Genomic DNA, 14,436 nt, shown 5'->3' on the forward strand with positions numbered 1-14,436 from the left:
GGCGAGAAAGAAACCCTGCAGGCCTTGATTATATTTTTGCAGCAATAAACATATTTTTTAGTGTCTGTGCGATGAACTACCGTATGCGGGTTTGTAAGCTGGGAGAGGAAATTCTTCCAATTATTGTTTATATATGGGCTCAGCATAATCCAAAAGATTCCTTGAAGGAGCAGATCATTCAACTAGTTCAGCTGCAGGTTCGTGTACATCATCCAAATGGAGCGAAAACCCAAGAAAAAGGTATGCATTATGTCTTTCATGCCCATATGTGAAGAGCAGTTCTGAGGGATATTTTGGTTCCCCTAGGTGATGTGCCATGTGTATGCCTTTTCTGGAAGTGTTGAGGGGTTCCTTGATCTTTTTTTCATTAGGCCAGTGGCACCACCATTTTTCATATTGTGTCTTCCTCTTTGAATAGTCGTATCTATGTTACCTGCTTTTAAAAATTATTATATTAGACATAAACATATCGCTAAATTTTCAGTAGCTGTGCAGACCTTTTTTTGTTTAGATATAGATGGCGTGAAACAAGTTACACAAAAACTGAAATGTTTTATTTTTGTGTGTACAGGAGCATTTGACTCGGCAAAATGGAAAAACGTTTTGTACAGCCTCTATGATCTGTTGGCTAATGAGATAAATCTCATAGGCAGCAGAGGAAAGTATTCTTCAGGCTCACGCAATATTGCTCTAAAGGAAAACCTGGTTGAGTTAATGGCTGATATTTGTCATCAGGTAAACAGTTATATGTTCATACACAATTTGTGTGAATCTAAACAAATTTGGCAACATTCTTCCGCATGTGGGCACAGTGCCTAAACATGGCACTGTCCAGGGAATTCGAGATTTGTTTGCATTCCCCATGTCCTCCTACAGTCTGTTCTCTCCACTTGATCCAGGAGTTGGGAGTTCAGAGTTTGTGCTCTTTTAGCAGAGGAGAGAGAGGCACATAGCAGCCTCCCATTCTGTTTAATGGCCTGCACACCGACTGGATGTTCTATGGGTTCAGGGCCCTATATTCTTTGGGGATTCCTCCCGATGGCTTTGTACCCATTTAATCTTTTTCTGTGCATGATTAGCAAAATGTTGGTTTACTTGCATTTTGAAGAAGATTAACATTTCAGTGACATTCAGTTTGCTTTGATGTCAACAGCTGAGATGATGATTACATCGCAATACACTGATTTGGCCTTAATGCATTTTCACTTTTTAACTTAGTGTTTAGTGTGTGTGTGTGTGTGTGTGTGTGTATAAATAATGTTACAAGGAGTATCTTTAGTACAATTTTTTTTCTTTTGTTTAAGATCTTCACTGAAGACACCAAAGTTCTGGATATAAGTCAGGCATATGCTGATGCACAGAGAGACTGTGGTGATGCAGGAGGACAATCCAAACGTAGGAGAATTGAATTGGGTTGGGAAGTGATTCAGGACAACCTGCAGAGATCACAGAATGACTTCGATGTCATACCCTGGTAAAACAAATTCTTTCATTTTTCTTTCCCACTAGAAAGTGCCAGCCAGTATTTCACAGACTTCTGATTTTTTCCCCATTGTTTTTTTTTTAAGGTTGCAGATTACAGCCAGATTAGTAGCAAAGTACCCTATGAGTCTTCCTCATCAAGAGCTGCCTCACTTACTTGGTATACTTTACCAGCTACTGTCTCAGCAGCGTCGAGGGGATCGGCTGCCTTATTTGTTAAGGTGCCTCAAAGAGGTTGCATTGTGTCAAAGCCAAAAAGTAGATCTAAAAACCACACAGAAATTAGAGATGCAACGAACATGGTCAAAAATTTGGTCTTTTGTTGTTCGTAGTATAAGTCTTCAGCAAACTGAAATGGAAAGTTTTGGATTACTTGGAATCATAATTCAAAGAAACTTAATAACAATAGACAGAGAAATTTGGAAGATATTCTCAGGATCTGCGTGCAAGCCTTCAAGGTACCTTTTTAAAACTACCAGCTGTTTCTGTCCCATAAAAAGAAATATTTTATACAACATAATGGCAACTGAAACTTATCCAATACTGAAACAATACTTATCCAAGTATTACTCTATTACTGCTACTTTTTGTAACTGGTATAAGCATGTCATTTTAGTTAAGGCTGTAAATGGTTTCAGCAGAAACTGCTTTTTTGTGCATTTGTGACTCATCTGCAAGGCCTTTATCTAAAGCTGAGTTAGATTAAAAACAAGGCATCTACACTGTTGCATTATCTAAATGCAATTTTAATTTATAGCATGATGATAAAATTTCTTAAGTGACCACCCTTTTTCTAAATTTAAAATGCTGTATAAAAATATTATTTGTGATATGTTACACATAAGAATGCCCAATGTCAGAAAACTGCTGCTACAGTGCAAACTTATGGTAATACTCCTGATATCTTAACCATTATTAAGAGATTGGGAAAAGGATATAGGATTGCTTACTTCCTTTCCCAACTCCTCTTTTTTCATATGTAAATTCTCCCTGACAGTTCCTCATCAGTTTTAGTCATGATTCAGGATTATGTTTGCACTCATTGTAACTAGGGTTAATGGTAACCAGATTCTCCTTAATGTCCAGGTTCAGATGTAGCACAAAACTGGAGGTTGGTGAACCTGTGGTTTCAATTTCAACCTGAATCACATCGCAGCCGTTAAACCGCGGCCTGCAAACCTCCAGTTCAAGGAGAGGGGAGCCCCTCCCGGCTGCTGAGTCCGATCCCAGCAAGCTCCATGGCCAGATGGTGGGCAAAGTGTCAGCAGAGCAGCTGCGATTGGCCACAATCTCGAAGGGTGCATGCCGAGCGCGATTATGCATTTTCTGAGTGCTCCGCCTGTCCTTTGTATGGAAAAGACATTTAAATCCCTTACATGCCATGCCAAGAGTTCTTCAGACAGCAATGGCACCGCCACCCCCCAAAGAGCCCTGCACTCTGATAGTCCAGCACAAGCATGATTTGGGCGGTGGGGCCATTATTTCCAGGAAAGCGGGGGAACATGGAGTCATCTTAGGAAGGAATATGTAGATGAGAGAGAGCAAAATGGGGAGCTTGTACCGCCGTATCCTAGGATGATGTTGAGAGGGATTACCCTGTCAAAGCAGTCTGTGCAGACCCAACCAAAATTAAGCTTCACAGCAGCTGGCTGCCAGTGGGCTTGCCCTCTCATGAGAGGGCCAGTCTACTGGGGAGGACCATGTGGCTCATCAAAGGGGTAAAGATAATTTGTTTGGTGACGCTGGATGGCACTGCAAGGCTGAATGTTGCAGCCCTGTGCCCTCGCTTTTTGGAAGAGCACTGGCGGAGGGAAAGTGGCGGGGCAGGGATGGGCAGGCAGGAGGTACCCTCCCTGTCCCTTAAAGCAACTCCCTGTCCTCCAAACCGGTTTGAACGCCGGTCGACGGAACTAGTTTGGCGTTCCAGAAAAGGAGCGCCTAATTGGTTCCATGCACATCTCTAATCTTCAGAGCCCTTCCACCCTGCCCTACATCTGTGCCCAATATCAGAGCCCTATAACAAGCCATAAATATACGGGGTGGGGGTGGATAATGAAAAAAAGGAAATCTCGTACCTTCCATTGCTGGCTCAGAGAAAAAAGGCACAGGCTCTCAGCACAACCCAGGGCTGCAGGGCAGAGAGGGTGTGCACAGCGCTCTGGTGGGAAGCCAGTGCTGACCACTCTGCTTCCAGACTGGAAAGCTTCAAGCAGGGTCAGGGACTGAGGAGACCCTCAGGGAACTGAGGATTGATTCAGGAAAGTTGGTGCTGGCTGAGAGGCAATAGCCCTGGTCACCCAATCCTAAGGATGGCCCTGCATGTGCCATAGTCTGGCTGCATGCGCGGAGGGGGAACACCGGGTTCTGGGACAGACCTTTAAACCCATTCAAAATTCCCAGGTCCAGTTTGACATAGTGCCATATGCTGATCTGCTGGCATGGGGATTCGCAGGAGAGGAGAACCCTGATTTCCAGTGTCCCTAGGAGGGCAGGGTCGCCATTTCTGGGCACAAGCAACAGTGCACATGTCCACATGTGTGGATGGGCTGTCAGGGAACACACTCTGACAGCATCTTGGTGGCAGTCGCCAGGATAGGGGGAGCAATCGCTGCGGCACCCCTCTCTGAAGTTTTCTTCCATAGAGCATCCTGGCTCTATATGGAGCCCCAATGTCCTGGCATTCTTGTGAGAGAGCAGTCCGTGGGAGAAGGGGTTAATTTTGCAGCATGCGCCACTGAGCAACCCCTGCCTATTTCTCACTGACAGTTTTTCTTTGAGTACCACTTGCTATCTGTTCAGGACCCCGGCAGTGGTGACCACTGTTGCTGCACACCTGTGCAGCACGTAACACCTTTCCTATGCCAGATCGCCCTTATTGGATGTGGGTGGGAAAATGCCTTGGGCTGTTCTGCGAGGGACATTGCTGTGTTAGACACAAAAGCACAAGGCAGCTTTTGTGGAGTGCTGCTGTCAATTTGAGGGAGCCCTGCTGGGATTTGCAGCTACAGTGTGTCACAGTGGGGTACACACCCAGTTATTTCCATGGACAGCCACCTGCTTGGCTCGAACGGTGAGACATGTGCAGGGTGGGACTGCCTCATCACTGTTCAGGTTGGGACTGCCTCTTCCCCATCTTTCTCTTCTCCAAATCCGTGGTCAGGGTCCGGTCCACCTTCACAGCGGCAAGAAGCTGGGAGTAGCCGAGAGGGCTGTGTCTCTTTAAAATTTCTGCATGCATCACTGTTGCCAGAAGAGAGGGGAGAATGGCAGGGGTGTGGCACTGTGGCCAAGAGGCAACCAGTGAGAGCTGCAGCGTGCATAGAGTAGCTGAGTCCCTGGGCTGTGCCACTGCTTCTGTGATTGCAGTGTCAAAATCTGCATGAAACTGCGGATATGGTGACGTCCAGGTTCAAATGCAACCCTTCAATAGCAAAACCAGAGGTCTTTGTGCAAACTGAAGGTTCAAATTGGAGTTTGGTGAGGCAAACCGCAGGTTGCTTTCTGCCCAAAACTGCAGTTTCACGAATTCGGACATACTGGAGTTCCAACCTCTGCCTCGTTTACCTCCAGTTTCATGCTATGTCTGAACTTGGCCTTTTCAAACTCATTTCAAATCCTAGTTAAGGTGGCTGTTCCATTATAGTTGTGATTAAGCTTCGTCCAGATGTAACCCTTAATCATGGTTGGGCCCATTGGGTGAAGGGTCATAGCAGAGATGAGGGTTTTCCAGGAAATTTTGAATTGAATAATTTTCTGGCAACTTGCCCCATGCATTTTTTTCCTTACAATTTGCACATTTTCTTGATAGCCTAAATAGATTGTGGTCTGATTTGGCATATTGTTTGACCTATGTATTTAGTAAAAACAAAAATCCTACCAAATTTCAGACACTATATCAGTGTTTCAAGTAGCTATGTAGCTGAACCAAAATATTTGATTAGTGGTGGTGGTGGGGAATTCTTAAAAAGTCACTTAATATGTATTAAATGTTATACTGAAACAAATGCAAAGCTTTATATGGAAATACATCATTTTTATTGGAATGCTCAATAAATTAATAGAATTTATATGTAAGCTCTCAGGCATTTTCTAGGGATAATCACCTAAAATTGATTACAACTTTGAAATTGTCAGGCTTGCCTAATATTGCATTAAAATCATCCGTTCATTGTTAATGAATTTTACGAAACAATGAGCTTTTTAAAATCATGGTTGGGAAAATTTTCCACACACAAAATAAGTATTGGAAGTTTTTCCCGTTTTGGAAAATTTTCAACCCCGTATCTCTGAGTTGGGGGAAATTAGCACTGAAGAGGGGAGTGAGTGCCTGGATGCCTTGGCTGCTTCTTGATCTTTTAACCATGGTTAATAGATTGGGGAAATTAAGTCTGCACAGAACCTGTGCTTTCAATGGTGAATTGTTGGGAATTCTCTTTTGTAGTTCTGCAGTACAGTGCTTGGCAATAGCAATGACAACTTTGACAGTGCCGGAAACATTGAACATTCAGCCAGTACAGAATAATTGGGAAGGAAACACAGTTTACACATTAAAAGAAACAATAGTGAAGTGGCTTTTGTTCTGTCATTTGGAGAAAGATATGGAAGACAGTTTGGAGCTGCCTCCTGTTCTGTGCAGGTAACAATTTGAGGAATATAACATCTTTTACAGAATTTCCCCCCTCAAAGGAAAGTAAAACTGGTCTAATATTGTAAGGTTTAATCTGACCAGCTTGATTATACATAGATAACATTGTTTTCTTTAAACCAGTGATTCTCAAAGTTGGGTCCCCAGATGTTATTGGACTTCAACTCCCATAATCCCAACCAAAGGCCACTGAGGCTGGGGATTATGGGAGTTGAAGTCCAATAACACCTGAGGACCCAAGTTTGAGAATCCCTGCTTTAAACCTTCAGGGTTGGTTGAAGGGACTTAAATAAACTTTCCATAAAATGTATATATGTTCCTAGAATTCAAAAATGTCTAAACTTGTGGTATTAATATTAAGATTTTTGTGGTGATCCATGTTCCCTCACAAAATGGGATATGCACCTGTGCAGTATTCCCTGTGGAAGAATTCTTAATTTCCTCGAGGTGCTCTTTGACTCAGCCCACTGCATGTGAGGCTCATCCATTGTTTTCAGCGGTTAGAACTCCTGTTGCTCAGTTCCTCCTTGACTGCCGTTGCATTCACCTCATGAAGGATTCACTCCTTGGTTGGGCTCGGTTCCTGTGTGAGGAAGAAATTGTTAGTTTATTCAGGTTTTTTGACTCTTGACAGTTTAACATTTATTCTTCAGATTGCAATAAAGATTTGTACTAATGGACAGTAAAAAAAACAACAACCTTGTAAAAGTGTTCTTGTGTTGGGACACTCTCTTCCTCAGATAGGCTTGATCAGTGCCTGATTTTGGGGGTGAAGACCACAATGTTCAGGCTTGCAAGATTTATTTTTTAAATTTATATTTACATTTATATCCCACTCTTCCTCCATAGAGTCCAGAGTGATGTACATCGTTATGTTTCTCCTCACCATAACCGTTTGAGGTAGCTTAGGCTGAGAGAGAAGCAACTGGCCCAGAGTCACCCAGTGAACTTCATGACTGAATGGGGATTTGCTGAGGTCTCCCTGGTCAGTCCAACACTCTAACAATGAAAAGCAGGGAACTCCAACTCAGAGTATCTGGTGTTTTTTTTTTAAAGGGCATTGAGACCACCAGCCTTGATGCCATGGTTGCCACTTCCTTTGATGTTGACATCTTTGATGTCAGCCGATCATCAACACTTGGGATCAGGGCTGACATCAGAGTCTTCACTAAGGAGAGAATCTCAGACCCACCACTTGGAGAATGAGTTCTCTGAGCTGGTCTTTAAGAAGCCCGAAGATGTCAGCAAGGAAGGACAGCACCGACTGCATTAAAAAGGGAAACAGAGGGCTTACTCTCCTGAGTGCTTGGGATCGAAACACAGTCTGGGAAACATAACAGCAGGGATTCAAACCAGCAACCTTCTGCTTGTTAGTCAAGCATTTCCCCGCTGTGCCATGGATTTCTCACCTAAGAATTCCCCAATCAATTCTGACCAGGAAAGAGACTCTAATTTGAGTCAGAAAGTGCAACCTTCAAGGGAAACCTACCTGGCCATGCCTGTGTCAGACAAGCCTGCCTCAAAAAATCTGTACTCCTTTTTGAGTTCTACACAATCCACGCCATCAGGATCCACCTTTAGAGGCTTTTCAATGCACAGTTTGGGTAAGCCCAGTGCACTCTTACAGTATACTGTACTTCCCTTTGGCCTATCTACAGCACCATGAATATTTACAGAATTCATGAATGTGATAATAGCACATCTAAGGACTCAGGGTGTATCCATCTTTCTGTACCTGAATGACTGGGTGGTGACCAACCTACAAGGCAATCCTAAGCTCCAAAATTCAATACATCTTAGATTTTCCAAAGGAACTAGGAATCCAGGTAAACTGGGAAAAGGCAAATCTAGAGCCTTAAAAGAAAATACAGTATGTAGACTCACAAACAAAAAAGGCCTGTCTCACAGAAGACAGAAGGCTCTTGATCATACACTTGATGTTCACATTCAAAGCCAGTCCAAAACAAAGGGCAAGAACCATTCAGAGACTCTTAGGTTTATGGCATCTTGTACAGCCATAGTAAACCATGCAAAGTTAAGGACGAGGCGAATCCAAATTTGGATTCTGTCGGTGTTCAAACTTATTGTGGGCAGCCAGAACATGTGGCTGACCATCCCACTCCCAGTACTTCAGTCTCTCCAATGCTGGACCAAAATGGAGTCTCAGTCCAAAGGTTTCCCTTTCCAACTCCTTCAGTAATGGTAATGGCAGACGCCTCATTAAAAGGCTGGGAAGCCCATTGTGCAGGATACCGTGCTCAAGGGAAATGGACTGCTCAGCAAAGCTAGAGTTCTAGAGTTCCTAGTGGTGCTACATGCACTGAAATCCTTTCTTCCACTAAAAAACTGTGTAGTGCAGATCCTTCTAGACAATGCAACAGCAATTGTGTGTTTCATTCAACAAGGGGGTATGGTCTCCTGATCCTTATCCAATCTAGCGATTCAACTAAGGGATTGGATCCTACACCATGGGGTACTCCTAATGGCCCTTCACATTAAGGGCATGGACAACACCCCGGCAGATACTCTCAGCAGGGAGTTGAACTTCTCCCAGCAACACGAATAGGAGATCAACCAAGAGATTCTGCACAGTCTCTTCAAAAAATGGGCTCTGGGCTTTTATAGGAACACTGCTTGTCTCTCAGTCCCCTAGTAGCCCAGCAGAGGAGAGAGGAAGAGCCCATCTGCTTCCCCTTCAGTGTTACTCGGGGTGGGAGACCAAGTGTGTGCTGTTGGCTCCTTCTGCTACTACCTGCCTGCTTCTACTTCCTCTATGAGACTGCTGCCTCTGGGTAACATCTGGGGAGTGTGTGCAGGGCTGAGGGTGGATGACTCAGCAGTTCCTAGGGTCAGCTGCCCAGCTCTGGGCCTTTAAAGGAACACTGCATGTGGTTGCGGGCCCACCACCAAAGGGGTGACACCAGAGGAGCTCACCCCTTTGGGGGAGCCACTTCAGGGGGATAATGAGGGCAAGGGCTAGGCTGTTTGGCTCAGGATCCCTTGTGGTGTGTGAAGGTGGGTGGGTATTTTAATTCGGCTTCTGTCTGAAATTCTGGGTGAGTTGAGTTTTAGTGTGTCTGGATCTGTCTGGAGATGGGTTGATGGGGGAGTATCCACTGATTATGAGGCAGCTATTCCAGTAGTGGTGGGGAAAAGAAGAAGTAATGTTGACAGGTCAGCAGGCTATTGCAGGGGAAGGAAAGTCAGAAACTTAATTACTCTTCCCCCTTCTGGCTGTCCTGCCAGCTCATTGACCTTGGAAAGCAATGCCAACCATCCACAGAGCCTCGTCTTGCTCCTTTGTAATGCCAAGTCGGCCCAGAATAAACCTGAAATCATCCATGATCTGATTCTGGATGAAGGGGCCGATCTGGTATGCGTTACAAAGACTTGGTTGGGGGAGGCTGGTGGCCCAGTCTGGTCCCGGCTTCTCCCTGCAGGGTACTCTGTTCAGGAGCAGGGGAGGGGACGTGGGCAGGGAGGTGGAGTGTCTGTGATCTGTAAGAACAATAGCTCCCTTGCCAAGATCCCTGTTGAAGTGTCTGACCATACTGAATGTGTGTACCTAAGTTTGGTCCAGTCTGTGCTGGGTGACCCAACACAATGAAAAAATGGGCTTACAATTAAATGTAAAGAAGACTAAAATAATGACAATGGGTACAGCAACTAGCTTGATAATTGACACTGAAGACACTGAAGTGGTGGATAGCTTCTGCCTTTTAGGATCGACCATCAACAGTGAAGGATCCAGCAGTCAAGAAATACGCCGCAGACTAGCATTTGGTAGGGTTGCAATGAAGGCCTTGGAAAGGATATTTAGATGCTGTGACGTGTCTATACCCACAAAGATTAGAATAGTCCGGGCAGTGGTTTTCCCCATGACACTCTATGGATGCAAAAGCTAGACTTTGAAGAAGCAAAATAGAAAAAGTGTTGATGTTTTTGAACTTTGGTGCTGGAGAAGACTTTTGAGGATCCCATGGACAGACAGGAAAATAAACAAATGGATCATAGAACAAATCAATCCAGAATTTCCACTCACACAAATGACCAGGCTCAAACTATCATACTTTGTACACATTATGCAAAAACCCAGCTCTCTTGAGAAGTCTATAATGTTGGGGAAAGTTGAGGGAAAGAGAAGAAGATGACGACCAGCAGCAAGGCAGATGGATTCAATTATGACAGCAATGAATGCACCACTGAGAGACCTTAAAGGGCAAGTTGAAGACAGATGATCCTGGAGAGAATCTATCTATGTGGTCACTAAGAGTCGACACCAACTAGATGGCACTTAATCATTCAATCAGTCACCTAAGTTGGGGGATCAGGGATAGATTGGGACTTCGGTTGGTATACTGATCGCCCTGCTGCTCAACGGAGTCCCTAACTGAGCTGATGAACTTTGTCTTAGGCTCAGCTTTGGAGTCTCCCAGGCTTGTGGTACTTGGGGACTTCAATGTTCACTTTGGAACCAATCTGTCTGGGGTGGCTCAGGAGTTCATAGCAGCCATGACAACTATGGGCTTGTCCCAAGTGGTCTCGGGGCCGACACATATTGCTGGTCACACACTTGATCTGGTCTTTCACTCTGAACAGGGTGGTGTTCCGTGAGTGGGGACTCCTGTGATTTCCCCATTGTCATGGACAGACCACCATCTGGTTAAGGTTGGACTCACGACCACATCCCAACTCCGCAGGGGCGGAGGGCCCATTAGGATGGTCCGCCCAAGAAGTTTATTAGATCCAATAGGATTCCAAGAAGCCTTGGAGGGATTTAGTGTTGGCTCTGCTGGTAACCCTGTTGACACTCTGGTGGAGAATTGGAATAATCAGCTCACCAGGGCGGTGGACATGATCACTTCTCTCCGACCCACTTCAAAACTGGCCCCTTGGTATACGGAAGAACTGTGGGGGCTGAAGCGGTGAAGTAGACAACTAGAGCACAAGTAAAGAAAGACTCGACTCGAGTCTGACAGCTTATCACATAGAGCATTTGAAGATCTATGCTCAGGCGATATGTGCGGCAAAGAAGCGATTCTTTTCCTCCCGTATTGCGCCCGCAAGTTCATGTCCGGTGGAGCTGTTCAGGCTTGTGAAGGGGCTAATGTGTGCCCCTTCCCCACTTCATCAGTATTTGGAACCAACAGTTATTCACTGTGACCTTTTTAATGAGTTTGGACAAAATCTCTCAGGCCAACTTGGATTCAAACTCCACAATTGTTACAGAGTCTGATGCTGAGGTGTCCAGCAGCTTCTCTTATGTGATGACCTGGATCAGTTTAAGTTTATGAACTCTGAGGATATGTACAAGTTGCTTGGAATGGCTCAGCCTACCACCTGCCCTCTTAATCCTTGCCCATCATGGCTTATAATATCTGGCAGGCAGGCTGCTGTAGAGGGCCTGGTAGAGATAATAAATCTTCTCTGAGGGAGGGCAGGATGCCTCCTTGTCTTCTGGAGGTAAACATTAAACCGCTTCTGAAGAAGCCTGCCTTGGATCTCTCAGAGTTAAATAATTACAAGCCTGTCTCCAGCCTTCCATGGCTGGGCAAGGTGATTGAGAAGGTAGTGGTCTCCCAGCTCCTCGTGGTCTTGGAGGAAACTGATAATCTAGACCCATTTCAAACCGGCTTATGGGCAGGCTGTAGGGTGGAGACTGCCTTGGTCGGCCTGATGGATGATCTTCAATTGGGAATTGACAGAGAGCGTGTGACTCTGTTGGCCCTTTTTGATCTCTTGGTGGCTTTCAATACTATTGACCATAGTATCCTTCTGGAACGTCTGTGGGGACTGGGGGTGGGAGGCACTTCTTTGCAGTGGTTCCACTCCTACCTCACGGGCAGATTCCAGTTGATGTCTCTTGGAGACGGTTCTTCCAAATCTGAACTTTTGTATGTTGTCCCTTAGGGCTCCATATTGTCTCCAGTTCTGTTTCATCTACATGAAGCTGCTGGGAGAGATCATCAGGAAATTTGGTGCAGGGTGTTATCAGTATGCTGATGACACCCAAATCTGTTTCTCCATGTCAGCATCATCGGGAGAAGGCATAATCTCCCTAAATGCCTGCCTGGAGGCAATGATGGGCTAGATGAGGGATAACAAACTGAGGGTGAATCCAGATAAGACACAAGTACTTATTATGCAGGGTCAGAACTCAGGAGACAATTTTTATCTGCCAGTTCTGGATGGAGTCACACTCCCCCGGATCCAAACCTCTCCCTGGTGTCCCAGGTTGAGGTGGTGGCCAGAGGTGCTTTTTATCGGCTTCAGCTGATATGCCAGCTGCGTCCGTTTCTTAACCTCAAAACGGTGGTATATATGCTGGTAACCTCTAGGCTAGATTATTGCAATGTGCTCTATGTGGGGCTGCCTTCGTACATAGTCCGCAACCTGCAGTTGGTCCAGAATGCAGTAGCCAGGTTGGTCTCTGGGTCATCTAGGAGAGACCATATTACTCCTGTGTTGAAAGAACTACACTGGCTGCCGATATGTTTCCGGGCAAAATACAAGGTGCTGGTGATTACCTATAAAGCCCTAAACAGCTTAGGTCCTGGATATTTAAGAGAACGTCTTTTTCACCATGAGCCCCACCCCCTGTTAAGATCATCTGGAGAGGTTCATCTGCGGTTGCCACCAACTTGGAAACGGGCCTTCTCTTGCTGCCCCTGGACTTTGGGATGCACTACCAGTTGAAATAAGAGCCTCCCCCATCTCTGACAACTTTTAAAAAGGCACTGAAGACACATTTATTCACCCAGGCTTTTAATTAGATTTATAGTGTTAAAATTTTAATACTGGGTTTTAAATGTTTTTAATGTTTTAAATGATTTTATTTGCTAATTGATTTGATGTTTTAAATGGTTTTAATTGTAAACCGCCCAGAGATGCAAGTTTTGGGTGGTATAGAAATATTGTAAATTAAATTAAATTAATAAATGGGGAACCCCCCTGATAGACCTATTTACAACACAAAACAACAAGAAATAATAACTCTATTGCTCCAGAGCAGGTCGGGGGGAAACTTACTGGGGGATGCCTTCCGAATGCCGTCGAGGATAGACATCTATTTTCTCTACCCCTGGTTTCTTCTGTTATCCAAAATACTGAGCAAAATCCTTCAGGAGGACACACCAAGCATTCTACTCACCCCATGGTGGCCCAGACAACTGTGGCTTCCTATCCTGCTCTGCTTATCATAGGGATACCACTACGGTCTACCTTCCCGTCAGAATCTGTTGTCCTAGGGAGCAAGTCATGTTTTCTACCACAACCTCAAAGTGCTGAACCTGACAGCATGGAAGCTCAAATTCTAGATGACATCCTCTTAAACAAAAAGAAAGAACCAACAAGACATAATTATAGATGCAAATGGCAGAGATTAACATTGTGGCAACTAAGGGACTTGATCCCTACAAAGCCTCTATTCGACAAATACTCATCCTGATTCCAAATAGTTCTTGAAAAGGATCAATAACTTATTTTCCCCAGTTAGTGCACCTATCAATTCCTGGAGCTTTTAGTTAGTCCTTTCCACATTCATGGAACTCCCTTTAAACGTCTGGCCTCTACTTCATTTAAGTTACTCTCCCTAAAGACTGTTTTCTTAGTGGCTATAACCTCAGCAAGGAGGGTTAGCGAGCTAATAGCTCTTAGGATCGACTCTCCTTACACAAAGTTCTTTCTAGACAAAGTTGTGATGCAAATAGATCCAACTTTTAAACCTAAGGTAGTCTCAGAGTTCATATAAACCAAGACATAGTTTTACCTTCTTTATGATCCCACCTATTCCCCTGGAGAAATCACTGCACTCCATAGATGTTGGAATATCTATTCTGTACTATATGGAAAGGACAAAATATTTCAGGAAATTCCATGGACTATTTGTCTATGGAAGTGAAGAAAAAAGGGACAACCCATCTACAGACAAAGACTTTAACACTGGCTAGCTGAACTAATTTTCATGTGCTACAACATACAAAACGTTAAGCCACCGTCTAGAATCAAGGCATACTCTACTAGAGCAATGTCAACTTCAGTGGCTCATATGTTCGGAATCAGTATAATGGACATTTTGTAAAGCAGCAACTTGGTCTTCTACCTACCCTTCATAAGCATTATGCTGTGGGTAGTGGCAAAAGCCAATTTCAGTCAGGCAGTTCTAAAGAAGGTGCTCTGATTACATCCTAGCACACACCACCATCTCGATGAACTTTCCAATCACATATTTTATGAGGGAGCATGGGTCACCATAAAAATAAACAGGTTGCTCACCTGTAACAAGTGACTGGTGATCCATGTTCACTCAC

General features: G+C 44.5%; 1 protein-coding gene across 4 annotated transcripts in view; it reads left to right on the top strand.

Annotated features, from left to right (window-relative positions):
• ATM (ATM serine/threonine kinase) overlaps positions 1–14,436 on the top strand; it is a 223,205-nt gene that overhangs the window by 31,490 nt on the left and 177,279 nt on the right. For all 4 annotated transcript variants that reach the window (XM_053310959.1, XM_053310960.1, XM_053310962.1 and 1 more), the window contains exons 8-12: positions 2–240; positions 572–735; positions 1,305–1,474; positions 1,569–1,940; positions 5,924–6,118. In XM_053310959.1, coding sequence (XP_053166934.1) covers positions 2–240; positions 572–735; positions 1,305–1,474; positions 1,569–1,940; positions 5,924–6,118 — 1,140 coding nt within the window. The remainder of the gene's footprint in view (position 1; positions 241–571; positions 736–1,304; positions 1,475–1,568; positions 1,941–5,923; positions 6,119–14,436) is intronic.

This window comes from Hemicordylus capensis, chromosome 3, assembly GCF_027244095.1.
Source record: "Hemicordylus capensis ecotype Gifberg chromosome 3, rHemCap1.1.pri, whole genome shotgun sequence".
NCBI classification, from domain to species: Eukaryota; Metazoa; Chordata; class Lepidosauria; order Squamata; family Cordylidae; genus Hemicordylus; species Hemicordylus capensis.